The sequence below is a fragment of the Lissotriton helveticus genome, chromosome 2_1 (genome assembly GCF_964261635.1).
Source record: "Lissotriton helveticus chromosome 2_1, aLisHel1.1, whole genome shotgun sequence".
Taxonomy (NCBI): Eukaryota; Metazoa; Chordata; class Amphibia; order Caudata; family Salamandridae; genus Lissotriton; species Lissotriton helveticus.
The window spans coordinates 2078406777-2078431969 of NC_136059.1; the positions used below are offsets into that span (position 1 = coordinate 2078406777).

Below are 25193 nucleotides of genomic sequence, written 5' to 3' on the forward strand. Positions count from 1 at the left end.
TTTATTTACTATATCTCGCCTTCTTCTAATTAAATTAATTCACATCTTCAGTGCACTACATTTTGACCTCCAGCATCTTTTTAGATTGAAACCATTGTGTAAGGACTTCAGATGGAATTTGTTTGTTGATCGTATTGATCCATGGATGGCCTTAAACACATTTAAAATAAACATATTTAAATAAAACAATATACTTTTTTGCAGCACATAATGGGGTCAGCTGAAAAACAAATCTGTCACACTATGAGCTAGCTCAATCAGGTGAGAGGTTTACATTCATACCTCAATATGGATAAGTTCATGGCTACAAAGATATATGTCTCTAAGACATCATTGTTTTATTTTAGGTGTCTGAAGAATAATCTTTTTTCCAATTGCCGACGTTCATAAAGTACAAGGTATCCTGGCATTTGTTTTTTCTTGCATTGACTACAGCAATAATGTCTATCTCCAACGACCTGCTACTGCAACACCAGGGTCTGCAAAACTCAGCAGCTTTGTGCCTTGTATAGAAGCACCATATCATTCAGCCCTTTTTTCACAGCACTGGTTTCCTGGTCAGAGAGTGTCATCTGGAATACACATGATTTCTTAGAAAGGCCTCTCCCCTTCCAGTGTCAGAAATTTGACAATTACACCTGCAGGCCAAATCTCTCAGTTCCTTCTCCTATCTCCTGCTCTGCACTCACAAGCAGAGGATGCAGGGGAAGATCTTTCTCAGTGTGTGTAGTAGAAATGCTGTACAAACTCTCATTGGAATTACACACCAACAAGGACCCCCTGATCTTTGAGCAGAAACTTAAAGACTCTTTATTCCACGTCTAGACTGTGTTATCAATATACAAGTTATGCTAACTGTTGTTTCTAAAGTGCCACGCTATATAAAACTTTGTAAATAAATAAAATAAATAAACTGAACATCACTACCATAGTGCAGATCCATTACCACAATGGAATTATAGTAACACATTTATTAAATAACGTTGATGGTATCTGAATGAACTGTGCTCTGACAACTGAACAAGCTGGTCTTAAGAGCTTTCTTAGTTGCCATAATCAAGTTGATACTTTGAGCAAAATGTCCATTTGTCATGCAATAAGTTATGAGACGCCCCAAATCACAAGCCATAACAGTTAAACACCACAATGCATCTAGGGCCAATTAGATATATGTATAATACAATCGAGTGACAGCCACAAAAGTGTATGACAATGGAGAATTGTATACACTACCCAGGGCAGGCAAGAATGCTGCAACACTGCATTGTTTGGTGTTTAGCAATTAATGAACACACATTCATGCGTCTGCTACACTGTGCAAAGCTGGTGGAAGAAATCCCATCCAAATTTGCAGTCCAAACAGGAGGAAAAGTTACCCACAAGTGAAGCCACCATCACCAAGAATAAAAGGGGTGCGACTAAAGGACTAAATGTATTAATGTGTCTGCTAATAAGTTTCGGAAAATCTTGTCAGTGTTTTTGCCTTTCTCATGCTGTCTGTTTTCTTGTTATGTGATGAACAAGTTACTTACCTTTGGTAACAACTTATATAGTAGAGACCCTGTTTAGCCACAGATTCCTTACCCTAGAATAATTAACACACATCAGACTGGATCCAGAAACTTTTGAAGAGCAATACCCATGAGCGCCAGGAGGTGGCGTAGTTTGGTACCATGTGGTGTCTTCCACGCCAAAAGTGACATGCACGGTGCCTATATAGGCGCAACCCCAGCGTGCCGATGTTAGTTTCTTTTCACCACCTTCCACGCCAGAAGATCAGACCCACGAGGAACAGTGACCACTGATGTGCGAAGCTAGGGCCCTAAAAGGGTAAACCTTTACACAATATACTCTTCACAGAGCAGGGAGGATGGGAGAGTCGGCAAGGTATCTGCGGCTAGATAGAGTCTCTATCAGATAAAGCATTACTGATGGTAAGTAACGTGTTAATATGGTAGAGACTTTAAGCTGCAGGTTCCTTACCATAGAATAGATACCCAAGCAATATCTCCCCATAGGTGGGACTGTGATACAAATTAGACTAAAAAGTCCTATAGAACCGAACAGGCAATGTGACCGTCATGCCAAAATTAACTGTCACTGTTAGGTGTTTTGCTGCTGCCATGCTGCTCCTGAGGGGACTCCATACCCCACAAGCCATCTGCCTCCCAGGAGGGAGGAGACACCATGGTGCTTAAAAGGGCTAAAGTCATCTCGCAGCGCGGGACGCTGTTGGGTATTTTGCTGCTGCCATGCTGCTCCTGAGGGGACTCCATACCCCACAAGCCATCTGCCTCCCAGGAGGGAGGAGACACCATTGCGCTTAGAATCGCTAAAGTCATCCCATGGGACGCTGTTGGGTGTTTTGCTGCTGCCGTGCTGCTCCTGAGGGGATTCCATACCCCACAAGCCATCTGCTTGCCAGAAGAGAGAAGACACCATTGCGCTTAAAAGTGCTAAAGTCATCCCACTGCGCACGCCGCGCGCAGGCGAAGCACGGGACAAAGGGTGGGCACGTCCTGTGCACGTCACCGACAGGTAGAGGCAGGGTAGGGCCACCCCCCTTGGCTTCTGGTCCTCACAACCCTATTACAGCTGGAACTGTCTGAGACTCTGCCCTTTGTTATACTCCAAAAACTGTGAGTTAATAACATTACATAGGATTCGTCGTGCTCTTTTTGTTATTTTTTTTAAGTCTAATTAACACTAGTGAGCCTCTCCTCCTCGAGCTGTTGATCTAGGGTCTCTTTCATTCTCATTTTCTACTGGTGCAATTGAGACTATATAGTTTATTTATCTGGGTTCACTAAATTGTTCTCTGATCTGCACATCAAAGCACCGCCACTTAATAATCTACTATTATAGGAAAAAGGAAGTCTGTTGATAAAGAGGGGGATGGGAAGAGTGAAGGTCCACGCAGGAAGTTAGCAAAAACAAGGCGACCCAAAAACTTTGTGCTACCAATTGTGTTCTTAACCGTATTGATGATCTACTGGTAGAATGCCATGACATATTAGACCCGGCTCTGATTCCAGCTGTCTCAGATACTCAGCATTCACCTAGCATTTCCATCCCTCCCCCTCTCCCCAGCCTTAGTTCTAACCCGATTAAAAGAATCCCGTCTCTTTTTTCTAAGTGCACTAAGGGTAGCGCAACGTCTATAGCAACGGTGCTAGATAATTGCCCCCGTCTTGATTCAGAAAAAGCCATTAGTGATAAAGGATTAGCTTCTTCACCCGCTAAGGTGACAGATAAAAGCTCAAGTGAAGACCTTATAGATGTGGCAGGGATGGCCAATAGTGGTTCAAGCAATACTATCTTTAATATTTCTACTTCTAACCGTTATTCACTGCTACATGGTCTATCTGAAAGCCCATCAAGAGAACAGGAAGAATGTAGGATACCTCCACTGCTAACACAAGTTACAGTACACCCGGTCCCTGCGATAGAGGCTCAAAACAAAATAGGGGAGGGAGTTTTAATTGAGGTTCCGTCAGTAGGGCTGGAAACATAGGATCATACATACAAGTTATCCTACTTAACTCGTTAATTGTAACACTTATCAGACAAGTTAAGACACTGCTGGACAACGAACAACTTAGAGAGGCCTCTCACACCAAGCCAGCGAGCCCTCAACACAGACAGGATACTATGCTAAGTACCAGTGTTCTATCTAAACCTTCTAATAACTCAGCACCTCCTGTTCCTCTTATGTTCATACAAACGTGGCACTCAAGACAAGTAGAGGCAAAGGTTCGGAAGCCAGCAGGATCAAATAATACTCAGTCAGCGGAGTTAGAGTATCCTCACAGCCCAAGGTATGATCGAGACCAACCGCTCTCTAAAAGTATTTTCTTGATCAATGTACCTAAAGTTCCACCATCCCTAGCCAAATACGAAGACAAAAATGATTCGATTAACAAAACAATACATTGTATCTAGAAAATAAGAGGGTGTAGGTCGGTAATTAGAGAAGACATCTCTTGGGCAAGACAGCTAAATCATAACACCTCACCTACCGATTCAATTGAATTACATCTTAAAGACAAGACCCTGGTTAATAATAATATAGCGTTGGAGGCAAGATCGTGCTCACCTACTTCCTCTAACATACAGATGAAGTATAAACTCCCGCCTTGTTCCAGATTCAAGCAAATAAAAGGCACGACACCCGGTTGGGGTCGGATTCTTCCATTGAGTGCAATCGGGCAGGGGTCCCACATAGTGTCTTACCACCGAAGCTCAAGCTAACCACCCGGGAGCTGCCAGATTCCTTGTCAGCTAATACAGGAATTATTCCACTGCTAAGTTTAGACCAGAATGTATGCTCTACCCCACCACAGACGTGCAATATAATGGAGGTTTTCCGGGCAACTCGAAGCGGCCCAGTAGAATCGACGTCTAAACTCCGTATGCTTACATGGAATGTGGCAGGTTGAAGATCCAAGGTGGAACTCTCCCACTTGGTCCAGTACATAGAGCACTCAGATATCTGCATCCTGCAAGAAACGTGGGCAACTGCACCGATCTTTATCCCCGGTTATGTTACGGTAAGCTGCCAGCTTTAAAAAGTAGACCGGGCGGCCGCTTGGGGGACTGATGATCTGGATAAAGATCGAATTACAATGTGCCGTTAGAGTGATCAAGACCAATAGCCCAGATATACTTGCAACCAATCTGAGGGGCAAGAATGGCAAGGGGCTGGACATTACCAACGTCTATGCCCGTGGCGCCAACGCGGGCTCAAAATCACCAACCATACAAACCTTGGAAGATTGCCTTGACAAAAGAGAGTCCTTAACCCCTTTACTAATAGCAGGAGACTTTAATACTACGTTTAATCGGTTGGGTAGAGATGATTCTACAGACACCATCATGGTAGATGAGATGTGGGATGTTCCTCTTCTTGATCTTCAACCGATCAAAAAATGGACCCAAACTGCCCTACAGCTTCAAGCCCTCACTCTTGAGTACGGTCTCAGGGCAGGCAATGGCCACAGATTATCTGATAGGAAGGGGGGAAATACATTCAGTAGAACGGACAATGTGAGCCGAATTGACTACGTACTACTTGATCTGAGACTGTGGCCTGATGTATAGCATATGATTATTGGAGAAACCACAGATAGTGATCACAGCCCCCTTGACCTTACAATGAACAGTAGTTGGATGGAGAACTCATGCTCTATTGCTGGGAAGCTTGCAACTAAGGAGGTATGCCCCATGAATAACAATAGGTGTCTTAAGTGGGCACGAGTAGATCTTGATGAACGTAAGCTGGAAGCTATTACTCAAGCACTTTTGAACAGTACTAATATTCTTAGTGATCTACTACTGAAACTGGAAAAGCTTCCAGCAACAACGACCACCCACACGTCCTCGTTTTCGGAGCTTGCTTCTCATTTTATTCTTCCAATGTCCCGCAACAATCATTACTTCTCCCTGAAATGTAAAAAGCTAAGGCTTGAGCTGGCACCCGTGATAAGAACAAAGCAAGTAGAGGCGATATGCCTGGTGAGGAAACAATATAAACAAGCGCAGGCTAATGAAAAAAAGGAGTAGACTGAAAACCGCTGGGTTCAAATTCGTGGAGCCTGTCAAAGGAAAGATTCCCAGCTGTTCTGGCTGCTTGTTACGAGGGGCGATGTCGAAAAATCGAAACCACCTACAAGTAATATCTCTGAAGCTGCATGGTACGAACATTTCTCTGCAGTTTATACAGGTTCAGAAGTGGAAGATCCGGAAGGTCCCCTTACGGATCATGGAAGTAACCAACTTAGTATCAATCTGTTCTCCTCGGCAGAGATAACGTAAAGTATTAGCACTATAATTAAAAACAAAGCGTCTGGCCCTGATGGCATACCTGGAGATGTTTTCCTGACCGACATCCCAAACTGGACTAACTATATTCTGACTTTAGCAAATGGAATTGCCGCAGGTGCTACGATACCTCTGTCGTGGAGAGGAGCCGAAGTTATTCCAGTATTTAAGAAGGGGGATCATTCACTACCCTCCGTATAGGCCAATCAGCCTACTTGATGCCACCCAGAAGGTTTTCTCCGTGCTCAATTAAACAAAATCACAGATTGGATGGAGGAAAACAACATACTATCCCCCTACCAAGCGGGGTTCAGGAAGAAAGTGAGCACAGTTGATCAAGTTTTTTGCTTTTCCATGCTGGCCTGGAAGACAGTACTACTAGAACAAGGTAAGAAACTGGTGTGGGAGCACACTGCTTCACCGCCCAGCAGAGTCGCCCCTGGGCATCATGGTAGATGCAGTTCAGATCGACAAGCGAGTACACTTGTAAAGTCTTGAGTGTTTCACCAGTTGGGTGCAGATTAGTGTTGGCCATCTCTGGACACGTGTTTCTGGATTATTATCCGTCATCAGCAGAGATTAGGCAAGAAGACAGACTGAAGAACTTACTGTAGCTCGCTAACTTCACCTGGCCCTTTTAGTTTACAGATATAGATATAGCTAGAGCATGTTACACCACTAGCACTAGTATCTGTAGTTTTGTTATTTTGGCTGTGGTCTCAAAAGTAATTGTTCATACGGGCTTGAGATGCTATGGAAACAAAGCAGACTTTTTTATTAGGTATATATGTCCTATTTATTTGCGCATTTGTTTCCCCTTTATTAGGGTAAAACAATGTAAGCTGCATTTGTACTAGCCAAATAACAAGAGTGTACAGTGGTATTCCTGTGTTATAAGCACTAGCACTTTTCTTGTCCATCATCCACTATGATGTTTTATGTCTGAGAACACTATTTGGAGTTCATCTTTGCGCTTAACTTTATCCATATAAAGCTCGGTTTTGTTATGATATTTGTAAGCTTAGTCGACTCAAATAAAGGACCTACTCAGAATAACCAAGGTAATTGTGCCTATTAGACATTAGTTGCATGTTTTTAATAATGGTTTATTGCTAATGTATTTTTTTTATCGACACGTTCCATTTTCTCTTTTTTCTTTTTAAACTCTTAATGTTTTAGCTATTTTTAATCTTCTTAAGATGATTTATTTATTGTCAGCTAATGTTGTATATAGTAACATCAGTAATCATTGTAAGTGTTGGCGAATTTACTACTCTGTTCCCATTACATTTTGATGGTCAAATCGACCGAATAAAGTTTCTTGACTGACTGACTGTCCAGCTAGTAGTGCATCAAAAACTTGTGCAAGGTAGCTCACGTCGCTGCCTGACAGAAGTCCAGGATAACAACTCTGTGGGCTAACACAGTGGTTGCAACCTTGGCCCTGGTAGAGTGATCGCGCAAGTGCATAAGGGGTTGCTTTTAGGCCAATGCGCTGAAGATTTTAAACAGAGCACTATGCATCGTGAGATGGTTTGCTTCTGCACCGCCTTCCCTTTCTTCGTTCTGACGTAACACACGAAGAGTTGATTGTCCCGCTGGCACTCGTAAGTGTGATTAAAATAGAATGGCAACACAATTTTTGTGTCCAGCAAAGTCTTCTTTAGAGGGATGAGGCAAAGAGTAAAAGGTAGGCAGAGTGATAGACTGGTCTACAAGGAATGGAGTTACTACTTTCAGTAAGAAGGATGCTTGAGTTCAAAAGACCAGTTTGTCCGGGTAGAAGGTAAGGTACCGATGATTTGCAAAAAGTGTCTGTAACTCACTGACCCTACGGGCAGATATAAATGATACTAAAAAGGCCGTTTTGATGGTTAGTTGTTAGAGTGGGCAGTTGTGGAGTGGCTCAAAGGGAGCTCACATCAGGTTGAGGTCCCACTGGGGCATAATAAAAGGCACTGGGTCTGTCACTACAGTCAGCTCTGGTTGGGGAAGGGAGAGGAGTCTGTCACAGACCCAATCACAGTTCGTCAGCCACCACTGCAGATCTTTAGTAGTTTCCTCTGATATCTGGACCATGTCGGAGAGATTCCCTTGATGCTCTGAAGCTGCACCCACTGCAACTTCACGTACCACAGCAGAGCCTGCATATGCCAATGGAAATGCGTCACAAGCAGGACGCAGGAGGCCATGAAGTCCAGGAGCCTCAGAGTCAGTATCACCGAAATCCAAGATAGAGGCTGACACATCAGTATCATAGCCTGAATATCCTGGATTCACTGCTCGGAAGGATAGGCTAGAACAGCTCCGATGGAGTAGAGCATATGAGAAGGAGTGAGGTGAGGCTTCAGCATGTTGATCATCAACCCCAGCATGTTCAGAAGGTTTGCCATATGCTGGAGGTGGGAGATGACTGCCAGGGGCGAGCATTGCTTCAAGAGCCAATTGTCCGGATAAGGAAAGAATAGCACCCCTGATTTCCGCAGATGTGCTGCAGCCACCTCCACCCCCTTGATGAAAACTCAAGGGATGCTGGTAAGCGAAAAGGGAGCACAGCAAACGGAAGTGCACTGCCGTGAAACACAGGCAATGTCTGTGGGCAGGCAGGACGGAGATGTGAAAATATGCCCCCTGCAAGTCCAACACTACCATGCAGTCTCCTGGGTCCAGGGCAGACAGAACTTGAGTGAGCATGAGTACCTTGAGTTTCTCCTTCTTGTGTAAAAGATTGAGAAGGCGCAGGTCTAGTTTAGGACGGAAGTCTCTGTACTTCTTTGGCACCAAAAAGCAGCTGGAATAGCATCCACAACCTACTTCTGATGTCAGCACCCTCTCTATGGACCCCTTGGCCAAGACAACCAAGACTTCTTGACAGAGTAAGGAGAGGTGGTCCTCTGTCAGCCTGTCGTGAAGTGGATGGCCTGGGTAGAGGGGTGGTCACAAAGAGGAGGGTACGGATGAGCTGAAAAACCCAACGATCTGATGGTATTCACCTCCAGTGGAGCAGGTGATGGGGTATCCTGCCCCCCACTGGATGGCTTTGATGGTTGGAATGCAAACGGAAGGGTTTAGAGGCTGTGGCTTTTGGGGGTGTGGTGGACTAGCCAAACATCTAGCTACCTGTCTTACGTGGTCTATGGGAACAGCGTCCTTCGCCACAAAAAGGCTGGGAGGGTAGAGACGCATCTGGAGCCCCCTTCTGTGGCCCTGGAAAGGTGCAGAAGGCAGACTGTAGTTAGGAGGGTTCATAAACCTGGCTGTAGCCCTGCTGTCCTTAAACCATTCCAGCGCTGAATGTGCCTTTTCTCCAAAGAGGCGCGAGCCATCTAAGGGAACGTCCATGAGCAAGGCTTGGACATCCCCCAAAAAGCCAGTAGTTCTGTGGTAGGAGGAGAGATCAGGCCAGTGGCGGATGAGGTGTCCAGTCCACTGGAATACACCAGATTATTATGCCAGGTGTCGTCCTCGTCTTCTAAAGGCAGCTAACCACAAGGGTCGCAGAGTCCTCCCATTCGTCACTCAATGCAGGCCTTCAGAAGAAAAATGCACTGGCTCTGAAATGGGGTGTCTGCCCTCGGTCAGCGCCAGAAATGACATTGGATGACGCCAGTCTTGCTCCACGTCAGAGTAGGGAATGATTATGGGGGGTCTCCACCAATGGGCAGCAGTCGCACATGGGAAGTCGGCACGAGAGAAGGCGCCAGGGAAGGTAGAGGTCACTCGACCAGCGCCGCTCTGGGTACGTCACTAGGACAAGCCTGCTGGTGGAAAACCAGTATGGGCCCCTCCAGAGGGATTGGGCTGCCTAAATATGAGGTGCATAGCCTCATAAAATTCTTTTAGCTGGGAGGTGATCGCTCTGGCTCCGGGAAACTTGGGGAGGCATTGAGACAACCAGGTGCAGGCTCCACTACAAAGCTAGGCCTCAAGTGCCGACTGCCCTGTGAATAATCTGCAAAATTGCAAAGTGAAGTTGAACACCTCTTTGACTATTTCTTTTGTGGGACTTACTGGATTTTCCCAATGACTTCGAATGGGACGACGATCACCTGGTGCCGCTCTGTGAACGATCTCAGACCTTCCACAAGATGAGAGTGGAAAGTCAATGGATCAGTCGGCTGCGAGGAGCTTGAGGAACCGCTCCCTCAGTGCCTTTGGTGCGACAATCCTCGCGTGTCTTGGCGTCATGATAACGCTCCAGACACCAAAGGCAAACCAAGTGTGGGTCTGTCACAAACATCTGACCATGACAGAAACCGCATGGTTTGGAAACCATTCTTTTAGGTGGACATCCTTACCCAGTAAACAAAGTCTCAAAAAATATTACACAAAAGGTCTAAAAAATGCCAGTCAAATAATGAATGTGGTAGCTCTGGCCGAATCTGCGCTGACTAGCATGGAAAGAAAAGAACTGGCATCTGGGGTTGTATCTGTATAAGCATCGTGCACATCACTTACGGTGCGGAGGACACCACGGGGAGCCGACCAATGATACCTACCAGTATGTAGGGCTAATCAAACGTATCCAGATTCAGTATGACACCTAGGGATTATTCTAAGGAAGGAATCTGCGGCTAGAAGTCTATCAGATAGTAAAGTGCGTTTACCAGTGATGGTGATATACATCAACCTCTGATGCCACAATCTTGTAGAGGTGATGTTCTTATTTCAGCTAAAGACAGGTATTGTGTTGCAGTTATCTACCCAATAATTCTGCTCTTTACTTCTTCAAAAGAGGCAAATAAGAACTGACTGAAAAAAGAAATCACTGCCGAATCTGAGGGACCTCACAGACTCCTTCATCTGCAGAGAGTGCCTGATGTGGACTGATTCTGAAAAGGCCAAGAGGGTCAATCCAAGGCCCTAGACAATTGCTAAACACCAGTTGTGGCCAACTCCTGCAGGAGTAAAATCTGTAAGGCCATCTATTTATAAACCAATGACTTTTGAAATGACTTTTTGGTAAGTATTTTGTATCAAAATTAAAGACACATTGCAAAAAGTCAGTGTGCAATTTTCGACCACTGTTTGAGACCAAATTTTTGAGGAGCAATTAAACTGTAGATTGTACTACATACTGCATCTTGAAATGTGTCGGTGTATGAAGAAAGTGCTAGTCATAAAGACAGAAAAGTTGAACTATCTGGAAGTATATGGCCCCTGAGTAGACCAAGGGTGGAAGAGTTATCTCATCACACAGTCTGAGGTAGCTGGTTTTGGTTGTACCTAATATTCGAACTCTTGTTTTCCTAAGAAATAGCATCAGTGTGTTTTCAACATTTCCAAATATGTCAGTTCCAAATTATAGTGTGAGCCACTGAAATGAATTAAATGTAGTGTTACCGTGTAAAGGAACATCTGATTATTTTTGTTTTTTTACAGAAGACTAAAATAACTGACCATTATGAACAACCATAAACACATTTCCAGTGGTGCTCACCTTAACTCTATTCCTCTACTGTTAACCATAACCCTATAACTAAATTTCTATTCCCTTAACCACAGAACCTTATCCCCTATTCCTCATGCTATCAATGCTATGATCTAAACCCTGTCACCCTAACCCTTTAGCCATAACTCTTATACCCCAAACCTTCACACCATAAACTGATATCCTGAATGTCTATACCTTTAACCTAATATTATGAAACCTAAAACCCTATATCTTAAACAGGATGCCCTTAACACTAACTCTTAACACCTTAACCCTATAACCCAAACCCATAAACTAGTAATCTTACCCCATCTCATATCACTACTCTTCATATCCATAACCCTGAATGCATAACCCTATATCCTTAACCTCCAACACTTACTCCCTAGCCTGATACCCTAACCCCTACATCTTATTTCCCTAACCTTTAATTCTATACCCCAAACTCTGAATCCTACATCTCTAACTCCAGATCAATACCCTTAATCCTTACATCCAGCATTTCTTTCACACTGACCTCAATATATATTATTATAATTATATAGATTATGTTGAGTTAATTATATTAATTCAATATATTTGAAACACAAACGCTTTGGGAAGTGTTACCTTAACAGCGTATTTATTTTTAGAACAAATAAATGGGATGTGTTAAGAATTATTATCTATGTTAAGGTGCAATACAGTGTTACTTATGAAGGTCATGGATGGAGGGGGTGGGTCTTTTGCCCAACTCGTTATGGGAAGTTATTGTTTTAGTAAGGGTTGTGTCTTAGGGTGGTGCTTTGTGATTGAAAGGATGCTCTGTAGGGTCCAACTCTCAGGGAAGGGGCAGGGTGTTAACCTTGTTCAAGCTTTAATGTTGTGTTATTACCAGCTGTAATGTCTTTTAGCAATTTCTTCTTCCTTCCAACTGGGTACTAGATACCTGGTAGGGACTTCTGAGTGTTATCAGAGAAGATACATTACTAGTTGTAGCGGTTGAACATTTATCACCAATGAAAAGATTTAAACGTAATGTTTTCCAATGGAACAGGGCAATGCCTACAACACAAAGGCTTATTAGAGGATGTTGATACTATTCAGCCAGGGGTCTTTCCAATGTTTTCCTCAATCAGAGTGGAGAACTCTCTTTGCTCTACCCAGGGAACGAGGCTTCTGGAACATGTACTTCACTGCTACAGGAGATTGTAGTAAAGATCCTCGTCTCCCAGAGGGAGAGAATGCACTCGCAAATGTTTCTTCATTTTGTTACAAGCAACTGTCTTAATTGTGTTTATGTTTAATGTTCTGGCAGTAAATCCTGGACAGGTAAGTACCACCGACGGATGCAAGTATTGGATAGTCTCTTTTTACCATGCATCAGACCCCTCCCCTACTTAGCATTTTCAATTGCTAATATTCAAAAACACATTTACTAGCAAACCCTTTTGAAAAATTCAGGTTTTAAACAGACATATAGAGGCCATATCACCCCCCTGGCCTACAATCACCTGCAAATGATTAAAAAACTTACCACAGTCATTGAAGATGTGAGCAAACCACAGAAAGCTTGGTTAGAATACATAAAACAAGTTAGACACATTAGAATTATATTAAGTGTTTACAAAAATTATCTGTAAGTAGATAATACATGGAGGACGTAAAATGCACCTTGAATATCAATAGTTTTTGTTAGTGCTTCAGATAGTTCCATTTTTAAACCTGTGCTGCCCTGTGCAGAGACGTCCATAGGAAGCTGATGTTTACCAATATGAAATCCTAGCAGGTATGTTACTACTTACCACTGGGGACAAGCAGAGTTGTAGTCTGACATTGTATTTCTGCTTCACCAAGAGCCTTCAATAGAGTATTAGCAGGACTTTTCCTCCAAACCCTTCTGTGGGGTTCGCCAAGATCTACTTTCAGAGCCTCCCCAACATTGGTGTCTGTAAAATTCAAACAATAATAGTTTCCATGTAGGTCATACGTGTCACACAGTGGAAAGAGAACTTGAAATAAAAAGTACTGCAGGCTTTCGGAATTAACTAGGTTTAAAGCACTCTATTTACAATACATTGTGGTCTTTTGCAAAACATCTCGTAGCACATTATACCATGTTTAAATATGTATGTTCTGCATTCTGACTGTCCCATTCACAAGCCTGTTGGCTAAGCGTAACTTTGTCACAAAGCCACAAAAGATAGCTGTAAAGCAGCTCAGAGGGAGTACACATTAAAAATGTATGAACCAAGTGAAGGTCCCACTGTAGCATAACAAAGGAGAGGGTGGAAACATATGTCGTTTGCCTTTCCAAAAACACTTCACAACAAGTGATTTACATAATGAGGATTGACCCTGCAACCCCAAAAAAGACGAAAAATACCCTTTAACTGTGCTCAGGGCAAGACCTTGCTGGGTGAGAGTCAAAACAAACAACAAATATCACATAACTGTCGAGGGAAGGGGGAACTGGGGGCAGGGGTGGGGTGTCTGTGTGCCACTCCAAGCTACAAATTTGGCCCGACGAAGGAAGTATACTGTCTTTGGTTAAGATAATCCCTTTCAACCAAAGGATTGGTGGCAGGTAATACCACAGCGCTGCCATCAATGGTGGAAGTGGCTAAGAACGTAGGCGTGTGGTTTGACTCTGCTCTTTCATTCAAACCCCATGTTCTGAAATTGACCAGGACGTGCTTTGGGCTTATAAAAACTCTGAGAACGTTTTTTAATTTGATCCCCCTGGCAGCCAAGAAGACAGTAGCGGTGGCCCTTATACTATCGAGGCTGGACTACTGTAATAGTCTCCTTGCAGGAATTAACAAAACTATCCTGAGGAGACTACAGGTGGTCCAGCACGCAGCGGCCAGACTGGTTTTGGGACTACCAAGTACGGCATCGGCCTCAGCTGCATTGATGGCCCTTCATTGGCTCCCGGTCCACAAAACAGTTTTGTTTAAACTCTTAGTGACAACTTTAAGAGCCCATCGTCATTTGGGTCCAGGTTATCTCTCAGCAAGATTCAGGCCTCATACCACTGCAAGAACATTAAGGTCTACTACTGCAAACCTGCTCAGGGTCCCAACATTTAAATTAGCCACTAGAGGTGGAAGATCAGCTACTGTTTTGGGAGCAAAAGCCTGGAATAGTATGCCTAAGGAGCTCAGAGCTATTGAACAGGAGGGACAGTTTAGGAAACTGTTAAAGACATGGATATTCGGTTTATCGGATGTTTGCTGCCTAAAGCTAATTTAGGTTTATATTATACATCTGATCTGTTGCTTAAAGCGCCAGGAGACTCCGTTAGGAGTGGCAGTTTGCGCTTTCGAAAATCACTTTTCATTTCATTTCAATTCACTTTTCATTGTCAAGGGACGTCTGGTTGCTAAGCTGACATCTACCACCCTTGAAGTCATCTGTTGCTGAAATCTGGGCGTGATTGCAGAGGACCCCATGATGTTGGGCCCTCTGAAAATTCTCATCGCCTTACGTCGTGTGTGGTTCAAGTATCCATCAAAGGATCAGATATAACATCATTGAAGAGTCTGGGTAGATTCCCTTGCTTTGCATTTGTGCTTTTTAATACTTATGTTGCCTCTCTGTACTTTCCTTTGAAAATTCGGATCAAACTGTAGAGAGGCATATGCCACCAGACCTACTCGACAAGGAGAATTCAGGAAGTCATCAGCCCTTGCAACCTAAAAGTTGACCATACTGAAATCCAGGATAGAGGCTGAAAGATCAGGTTCATAGCCTGAATGTCCTGGACTCTCCTTTCCGGTGAAAGAAACAAAACCAAATTATGCCCAGAATGGCTCTGATGAACAACTTACTTAGCTTCGGTAATGCATTATCTGGTAGGGACTCAAACTAGCCACAGATTCCTGATCGTCGATTTAGAATATCCTCCAAGCTTTAGACTGGATCCATAAACTTAAAGCAAGACCCCTGCTTGCAGAAGCTGGCGTAGGTCAGCTCCACATCGGCATTATCAGTGTCATTCCTGCCAAAAGTGCTGTACGCAAGCCTATATAAGCACCACCCCAGCATGCTGATATCAGTTACTTGTAACAACATTTCCAGAAGCACAGTCGGCTAATATTCCAGGGTGTTGGCACTAGGGACTTCAAATGGGCCACCTACACAGAGCGATCCGTTCGCAGAGGAGGGGGAGGAGGTGGGTGGTTGGGTTGGTTGGTAAGGAATCTGTAGCTAGATAGATTCTCTATCAGAAAAGGTGCAACTGAAGGTAAGTAACTTGTTCATCTGGCAGAGACTTCTAGCCAAAGATTACTTACCTTAGAATAGATACCCAATCAATACCTCTCCAGGGGTGGTTCTGCAAACAGATTTAGACTAGAAATTCCTGGAGGACCAAACAGGCAAAAGGATTGTCACAACAGACTTCACAGTTCAGGCAGTATTGTTTAACAAAATTGTTCAGAGACACCCACGTTGCAATCGGACAGATGTCAAGGACAGGGACTGAAAACGAACGCAGTGGTCGCAGTCTTGGCTCTGGTGGAATGACGATGCAAGCCCTCCAGGGGGTTGATTCTTGGCCAATGTGTTGCAGATTTGTAAGCGGATCACAATCCATCATGAGATGATCCATTTCTGCACAGCCTTTTCTCTCTTCGCCCCATCATAACCAATGAAGAGCTGATCATCCACCCAGCGCTCTCTGGTACCATCAAGGTAGAACAACAACCCTCTGTGACAACCTTTTGAAGAACAGAAGTATGTGTTTAAACCAATTTGTCTGGGAAGAAGATGTGTAAAGATGGTGCAAAGATAGCGCATGCAGTTCACTGACCCTTCTGGCCGATGTTATGGCCACCAGGAAGGCTATTTTGATGGTCAACAGATGGAGTGGACAGTTGTGCAGGGGTTCGAATGGCGAGCACATCAAGAAATGTACAACTCAAATTAGGTCCCATTGGAGCACAATGAAGGGTTTTGGTGGGATCAGATGTTTAAGTTTTTTCAAGAAACAAGTCACAACAAGTCACTTAGAAAAGGAGGGACGATCCAGCAAACGGAAGAAAGCAGAGATGGCAGAGAAAGTAGAGATAGTCTTTAATTGGGCCCAAAGCAAAGCCTTGCTGAGCTAAAGAAAGAATTAATAACACCTTGGATAAAGATGCCACATGCCAGAAATTTGTCCCATTGGCAGGCGTATACTGTCTTATTTGAGGGATGTCTGGTTGACCGAATAGAATTACAGATTCCCGGAGGAAGGTCAAAAACTGTCAGCTGCTGCACCTCAATCTCCATGCATGAAAACGGAGTGTTTGAAGGTTTGCATGCAGTATTCTGCTCTGCAGCTGTGACATGAGTTCCTGCCAGATGGGCACCTTGATTGAAGGCCTGATGCACAGACTCTCTTTACCAAATACAATGCCTGACGTAAACAAGCATCCTGGGACCGGTTTCGGGGCATCGCCCCTCATCAGCGAGGTTAGCTTGAATCCAGTGGCAAATAAGATTACTTCTTCCTGACTTGTTTGTTTGTCCTTTTTAAACACTTTTAAACACTATATAACGACATTCAACCGCTGGAATCACCTATTGTACAATAGCATTGGTGATAAATACCACAAGCACATGGTTGACCAATGGGGATCGTTGGATCCTATTTAACGTTACCCTTCTGTTAGGGTTTCTTGTATTTACTCGTTTTACTTTGTATTCTTTGTCGTTCCAGATCATTTTTCTTCTCATTCAATAAGTGTCACTGCATCTAAATTGAAAGGCCACTACACTACACTAGCACTCACTGCACTTTTACATTGGTCTTGAAGAAGGGCAAGGGATTGTCTCCTTAAACCACTCAACTATGCAAAATATGTTGACCTTCAACATGCCCATTATTGGTATGACACCTGTCTAGCTACCGGGGGCCATTATCACCCTCAAGCAGCACAATCTCTGTTGTTTTTTTTGACTCATGACAGAGGGGTAATTTCCCATTAAATTTCACTAGCCACACCTCCAGCCAATTTTTAACCTCACACTAGGACACCACTGCCACTCAGACCAGCACCCACCCTTACAGCTTTGGCACTAAAAAGATCTCAGAAAAAGTGATCCTTCAGGGGACTCATAGGGCATTGCAGCGCCGGCCCTACGAGGAGCACCGCCCAATGATGAAGCATGACATCCTTCGGGGTGTTTGAGGGCACCAGGACTAGGACACAATGGCCCCAGAAATTATTAATTGAGAATGAAGACAGCCTTCTACTTTATACCCTACTTCTTCCTTAGAAGAACTGTGACTCCCACGTTCTACGACCCTAGTTTCCAGGAGCATGAGTCACTGGACATAGATTCAGCTCCTTCTCCCCCCTCCCCCTTTTTAGGTCGAGCTCGCTGCGTCCAGCGAAGCGTCTTTTGTTATCCACTTGCTGGGAAAGTGGGACAGGGGATGGGCACACGCAGGGCCATCGGCGATTTCACCATGTGTGCGCGATCGTTCAGCCAGGTGCCATGCACATCTCCTGACCCAGATTCCCAGCAAGTGGATAACACATACACAAACACACAGGCACACGCGTGCGCGCGCACACACACACGCGCACCCCCACCCCCACCCCACTCCACTCCACTCCACTCCACTCACCGGGCTCTTTCGTCGCTGCGCTGCTACAGGCTCCGTCACCCCGCCGCATCACCTGGCACAAGCGGGGCTTCCCTCACTCATGGGAGCCCTGCACTTGCATCAGCGGCCTCAGCCGCCACTTCTGCTCCTTCTGATCGTCTCATCGTCTCTTGGCACACGCGGGGCTCTCCCTCAGGCAAGGGAGCCCCACGTCAGCACTGCTCCTCTGGGCAAGCCACTCCGTGGGTGCGGGCTTGTCGCAGAAGGCGGAAGTCTCGCCCCACGAGGCGTGACGTTCCCTAACTTCCTGTTTACGGCCGGCGGCGGTGAAACGTTTGTTTTGCAAATAACTTGGGATCCGTATGAAGAATCCTCTATTCAGACCACTATCGAGTGTTTTGAATGTGCGATCACTGGCGTGTTGATATTGCACAGAAGAGTGTGCACTGCTTTGGTGGTTTTACTTTAATTAGAAACACTAATTTATTTTAAATAATACATATTTTAACTAATGCATCTTAATAAGTTTGTTGTCATTGACAGGGATTTGTCTACTTTAAAGAAGGCCGCACTAATAGCCGCACTCTGCAAGGCCTCCGAATTCTTATCTTAAACATCGTGAAGTGTTCTCACGAGATAGCCTCACATGTCCTTGCCTGTCCCTTCAATGATTTTTGACGCCAAGGCTCCATTCTGGCGCCCAGCTCGGTCTCCTTCCGTGGTAGACGTTGGTCGGATCCTCCGGTGGTGGCAGCAAATAGATCCTGGTTCCTTTCTCTCCTTCTCTGCTTTATCAGGAAGATGGCAAGGCTGAAAGGTGCTGCAGAAATGTACACAGAGAGCACCTGCACGGCAAGAAAGGAACATCACCTTGCAGGAAGGCAGCTCAGTGTGTTAAGGTAACTGCAGTAGCTATCTCGGGCAACCTCATGATCACACGTTTGAATACGGGGTTGGACAACTAAGCCTCGCACCCTCTTTGGGAGGTAACAGCAGGCACAGTTACAGCAGCAGTGCAGCAAAGGTACAAGACGATGAGAGCAGAAGCTATATTAACAATATTAGGAGATCAGGTAAAAAATAAAGCAGACTTCTCAAGCACCCACAGGACCTAAGGAGCCTTCGTATTATTTATCGAGAGTTGAGGTGAATGCATAATAGTGCACATTCCATTTTGTCCCAATGAACCAGTGCTGATGTTCGACTGGGCACTTATTTGCTTTAATCTATGTTTATCTCTTTGATCTCCCCACCCTCTCTTGATGTACAGAATGGTTTGTGTTATAAACATTTCTGGAACATGGTTACAACAAGGCTGTTAAGTGAAAATCAGGGTATCTGCCATTCCAACATCATTCATTGCAAAGAGTAAGTGCTTTTTTTTCTTCTTTATTGCCCTCATTTAATTTCGCTTTGCGTCTAGATTAGTCTGTAAGCACTTTTCTTTAAGTTGTTTCTTCTACTGCAGGAACAACATGCTTTCCTGCAACATTCAGCGCACCATGTGCGTTTTCACTTTCTAAGCAGCCTAGGACAATGGCAGCCCTTCTTTGCATAAGTATTGCATTTACAAGAGAATGCGCTATTGGCATTGTACATGAAGATGCTTTTTATTTATGTGTTAATTTTCAAATCGTATAAATAAAAGGCATTGTCATTTACAATGCCAATAGCTTAAACTCTCGCAAATGCGAGACCTATTGCATTGCAAATGCTTGTTTGTTGGATGGCTACGTACAACATAAGGAGACAGTGATGACATTGTATGTGGATCTTGTATTCTGTAGTATATGATGAGCATTATATAAAAAAAACAAGTACTTTTGTGATTAAAGAATTGTATTACGACAATGGAATTGTACCCTAATGGCTGAAAAAATATTTACACAATGAGGAATAATGACGATATGCGGATTCTTTAAATACGTTTTGGGAGGTGGGGTTTCTTAGACGGTCTTTGAATTACCCGATGATGACTTAGACCGTGAATACCAACGTCAACAGCGGCTCCACAAACGGTCAGGTCCCTGGACCCTCCAAGTGGCTAGGATCCAGATCATCGCAGTCATCCAACAGGGGCGACCAGGAGCTCCAGAGACCGCTCCCACAAAGCCTCAGGGTTGTATGTAGCAGATCTCACATGTCTTGGAATGGTGGCCTGGCTTGAAGCACCAAAGACAAACCAGGTGAGGGTCTGTGACAGACATCTGCACCACGGGGATTAAAACCCACCAATTTTTTGGGGGGGACATCGCTCACACACTGGGAGAAAATGTCATTGAAAAAAGCTTCAACAAAACATTGAAAAAAGGTCAGTTAAAATGTGACTGGGGTAGTTCTCTCTGGATCTTCACTGGCCGGCCGGGAAGAGAGAATGTCATCATGCTGGATTGACGTCTATAAAGGCCTGCACGCATCACTTCTGGCACCGATGATAATCTGAATCTGACCGATGCAACCTACCAGCGTGCAGAGGTACTGTTTGAAAAGTTTCCGGGTCCAGTATGACGCCTGGGAAATATACAATGATAAGTAATCTGCGGCTACTAGTCTATCAGGTGAAGGGGGGAGAAGGAGTCAGTTGTTACTTCTGCACATTGATATTGAACCCTAAAGATGACAGGGTGTTCACCGTAGTCTGAAGGTGGTTGACGACTGTCTGGAGTGAGCCCGCTTTCAAAAGCCAGTCGTCAAAATAAGAGAAATACTGGGACTCCTAAACTCCAAAGGTGTGCTGCTTGCTACCACTACCATCAGATTCCCTTTTATTGAGTTACATAGTAAAGCATAATCGTCACCATATTAGTTATATCCTACATATAAAGAAAACAGGAAAGAATGGGGATTCACTGAACATGTTGCAAGAAAAGCCATAAACATCTAAGAGACTGTGTTTATTTAACACACTATACTAATGATCATACAGACTCGGGATAGAACAGACAAGTGTTTAAATATTGAGTCTGTTTATATAACTGTGCCCACACACAAAATTAGAAAAACTTAATTTCAGGAAGCGAGTCGTGCTGTCACAGTAGGAGCCAGAGGAACAAACACAGGTTTGTCATGACATTGCATGATGCGCATAGTAAAGTAAGTAACTACTGGTTGGAAATATGGGAAGGCAACGATAGATTGGCTAATTTCACTTAAGGACATAATAATTACAGACTAGGGGACGGGAGTTTCTCCTAACTATTTGTCTGTGTTACTTTCAGTGTGTGACTACAGGAGCATGTGAGCTGTGTGCTCCAAAAACAACCTATTATATGTAGGCATAGGGTGAGAGTTATTAGGCAACTGACATTTGTTCACCTAAGTTTGCAGTGTTGGATGTCCCATGTTTAAATTGCATGCATAGTGGGTGTGCTGTATTTGTGTGCAGTCACTGCATATACTTTTTTTGTAATTTTCCTTATTCAGAATGAAGGAAACTAAAACATATGAAGTTCTGCTAATTATATGCATTATGTATGCCTTCGTACCTTTTGCAGGCATTAGCAGTACTGATTTGCCCATGGCTAAGTTAGCCCACATGATAACTTTTTTCTATATCCTATAAATGCACCGAACTGATGGGGATAAGACAACAACACAGCAATTGTATTTATTTTTTTAACTAGTCCTGAAAAAAGCTGTGGAATCTTGGTGCCCCAAGAGACGGAGATAGCAGGAGAAAAATAAATTTCATGTTTTTAAACCTTACCAGGAGTACCCAAAATACAGGAATACTTGGGTAGCCCCTAGATATTTTTACCTCATAAATCACCCTGAAAAATATTCGAGTGCCTTCTCAACTCCAAGGATTAGACCCAATGATGAAGTATCATACAAACAGAATGGGTGAGGGTCTTCGAGAATACTCCATTCAGTGGTAGGTAATCGATCTGAGGATGCGTTTGTGGTTTATTGTTAAATCCTGTCCTGCATCTACAACATCCCAGTCACTCAATAACAGACATATCGGCCTTCTCTTTTTACTTCCTAAAACTGGACTAAAGCCAACCCACGATCTGATGGATTCATTTCTTGATTCATATAATATATAGATCATTCATACCCTATCAATCCAACAATCCCATATCAAGACATCCAAGAACAGATATCAGAATTCAAACTAACACCGAAATAAGTAAAAAAAAAAATGTAACCAACTTTTCTTTTTCACACTGAATGAAATAAAATGAAAAAGGATTTATAAAGCGCATGGCTGCCCGGGAGCGTCCCAGCGCTGGGGTGCAGAGGAAATCTGAGGAGGACTGGGGGGGTGACAGGTGATATTATGGATCTTGTGGGAACAGGTGTGTTTTCAGGAGTTTACGAAACTTCAAGTAGGTCGGTTCGGATCGAAGACTGATCGGCAGGGAGTTCCACAGGGTGGCAGCGGTGACCGAAAAACGCTGTGTTAAAACCTCAATTGTCTACATGTTCCAGCATGCTTAGTAAGAACGTGACCACTCATCTCCTCCTTATCTCCACTAAAAACAGAACCCAATCAAATTATTTAAAATCTTTGTTCCTATTATTCATTTAATTCTGCCCTAGATCAGCATATTTTCACAGTAGCGATTTTTACCACCACTCGCACACACCCCCAGATGTACTCTTTGAAATAGTACACTGATCTGGCATTTCCCTATCGAAGCAAGTGATCTGTACCGCAACTCGTAAGAACACAGTACAGTAACAAGGTGAGCTGCTTGCAAGCAGGCTCCACAACTCTACACAACGGTGTCTGCTGAGTGAAAGCCCCCATAAATTACCAAAGCTCAGGCAACTCGACAGCAAGTAAAAGTACTCAAACATGGCAAAACGATTTCCTCATCCACACACATTGTGATATTGTCCCCACACTTTTTCCAATGAACACAATGTTATGTACAATAATGTTGCCGCAACAGAAAAGTCCTGTCGCTGAGAATTGACTTTTTTACAACTTTTTAGGTCTCGCTAGAGTCAGCACATGCGCTGGTCTTGCGAGACATTTAGAAGCTGCTCCAAAAAGCGCTACCTTGCCGGCGACCAGCTTGCTAGAACGCACACAAGCGCGTGCAACGTGCTCAGCCCTTTTTCCCGTCGCGCGCGCACAACTCACGTTTTTTAATTATTTCATTTCGCGGCCGCGCTGCATTACTTTTACGGCCGCGCGGCCAATGCTTCTTTTTTTAAAAATTCTGTGCGTCCTTCCGTGTTGAACTCTTGCGCTATAGACTCAAAAACACTCCCGATATTCCTGACAACTATCGCAATACCTTACTCCCTCAGGACTCTAACTAGTTGTAGGAATTTTTTATTTAAACATACAGACTACGAGCAGCTTGCACAGAACAGAAAATACTGGAGAAAGAATTGAGCTAGAAGTAATATTGCGCACCGATGCTCAGGAAATAATGTACAGTCGGAACAATATGACATGTTCCCATATATGAAAGATTTAAAATGCACAAGTTACTTACCTTCGGTAACGATATATCTGTAAGAAACATTAGTTAGTGTTAGATTCCTTACCTTAGACTATCCCCAGGCGTCAGACTGGATCCGGAAAGTTTTCGTCAGCAGTACCCCTGCGCATCGGTAGGCGTCGTCTGCGGCTCCGCAGCCGTCGTCATGATTGCCGGGATGACGTCGTCTGAGTACTTAGACACCGCCCTCGCGTGCTGACGTCAGTTCTGTACATAGCTTTCCGCGCCAGGAACGCAGAGCCATGCAAGAAACCAACACTGGTGCCATGAAACTAGGGCCCTGAAAGGAATGTCCTTAACCCTAGATATCGGTTTGCAGAACGGGGATTCCTTACCAGTCGGTAAGGAATCTAACACTAACTAATGTTACCGAAGGTAAGTAACTTGTGCCTCTGAAAGAAATACGTTAGTGTTAGATTCCTTACCTTAGAATAGATACCCCAGCAATACCAACCCCTGTGGTGTGTCTGCGAACCAAGATCACACCAGGAAGTTCTGGAGAACAGAACGGACCAAAACGCCATCTCTCCGGATTTGGCCTTCCAAGCAGCAGTACTTGGCAAACGTGTGCAGCGAGGCCCACGTAGCTGCCTGACAGATGTCCTGCAAGGGGACTCCCCGACCCAGGGCAGTAGTAGCCGCCATGTCCCGAGTGGAATGGGCGCGCAGCCCCAAAGGAGGCTCCTTTTTCGCCAAGGAATAACAGACCTTGATGCCCAAAACGACCCATCGAGAGATGGTCCGCTTGCGCACCGCCCGTCCCTTCTTAGCGCCCACGTAACCAACAAAGAGCTGGTCGTCCACCCGGAACTGTTGTGTGCGGTCTAGGTAAAAAGAGAGCGCACGTCTTGGGTCCAGACGGTGGAGCCTCTCTTCCTCTTTCGAGGGATGCGGAGGCGGAAAGAAGGTGGGCAAGGTGATGGACTGCCCGATGTGAAAGGCCGTAACCACCTTGGGCAGGAAAGAAGGACGAGTCCTCAGAACAACTTTGTCCGGATGGACAGAGAGGAAAGGAGGCTTAGAAGAAAGAACCTGGAGCTCACTTACTCTTCTGGCAGAGGTGATGGCAACGAGGAAAGCAGTCTTGAGTCAGAAGACGGAGAGGGCATTATGAAGTGGCTCAAAGGGAGCGCACATCAGATAAGTAAGTACCAAGTTCAAGTCCCACTGAGGCATCACGAAAGGAACAGGAGGGAACATGTGTGTGATGCCTTTCAAGAATCTATTCACAACAGGGGACTTGAAAAGAAAAGGCTGGTAAGGAAGCCTTAAGAAGGCAGAAATGGCCGAGAGATAGCCTTTGATAGTGCCCAGAGCAGAGCCCTGCTGGGCAAGAGAAAGAAAGAGGAGAACCTCTGAAAGAGGGGCAGAAAGTGGATCCACAGCCTTTGCTGCGCACTATGCCACAAATTTGTTCCACCTGCAGGCGTATACCGTTTTTGTAGAGGGACGCCTGGCTGCCAGAATCACATGACAGACTTCAGGAGGCAAGTCAGTGTAGGTGGAGGCTGGACAGGTTCGGGTGGAGGACCGTCCCCTGTTGCTGCGACAGAAGGTCCTCCTGAAGAGGCAGACGAATCGGGGGATCGACTGACATACTGAGTATCTCGGAATACCAGTATCTGCGTGCCAGTCTGAAGCCACAAGGATGACTTGGGCCCGGTTGCGTTGGATCTTCTTCTAGGCAGAAGTGGTATAGGCGTAAAGGCGTACAACAGACCGCAACTCCACTCACGACGAAAAGCGTCTCTGAGCGAGTGATGCTTTGGAAATTCCAACGCGCAGAACTGATGACATTGCACGTTCTCTTCGGTGGCGAATATATCTAACCAAGGCTCTCCCCACTGCTGAAAGAGACCTTGTCTGAGTTCAGACGCCATTCGTGATCCATCATGCA

At 44.6% G+C, this 25193-nt stretch overlaps 1 protein-coding gene across 3 annotated transcripts in view; it reads right to left on the minus strand.

Moving 5' to 3' along the window:
- NEK1 (NIMA related kinase 1) overlaps nt 1-25193 on the minus strand; it is a 1042157-nt gene that overhangs the window by 353661 nt on the left and 663303 nt on the right. For all 3 annotated transcript variants that reach the window (XM_078677052.1, XM_078677050.1, XM_078677051.1), the window contains one exon: nt 13039-13182. In XM_078677052.1, coding sequence (XP_078533178.1) covers nt 13039-13182 — 144 coding nt within the window. The remainder of the gene's footprint in view (nt 1-13038; nt 13183-25193) is intronic.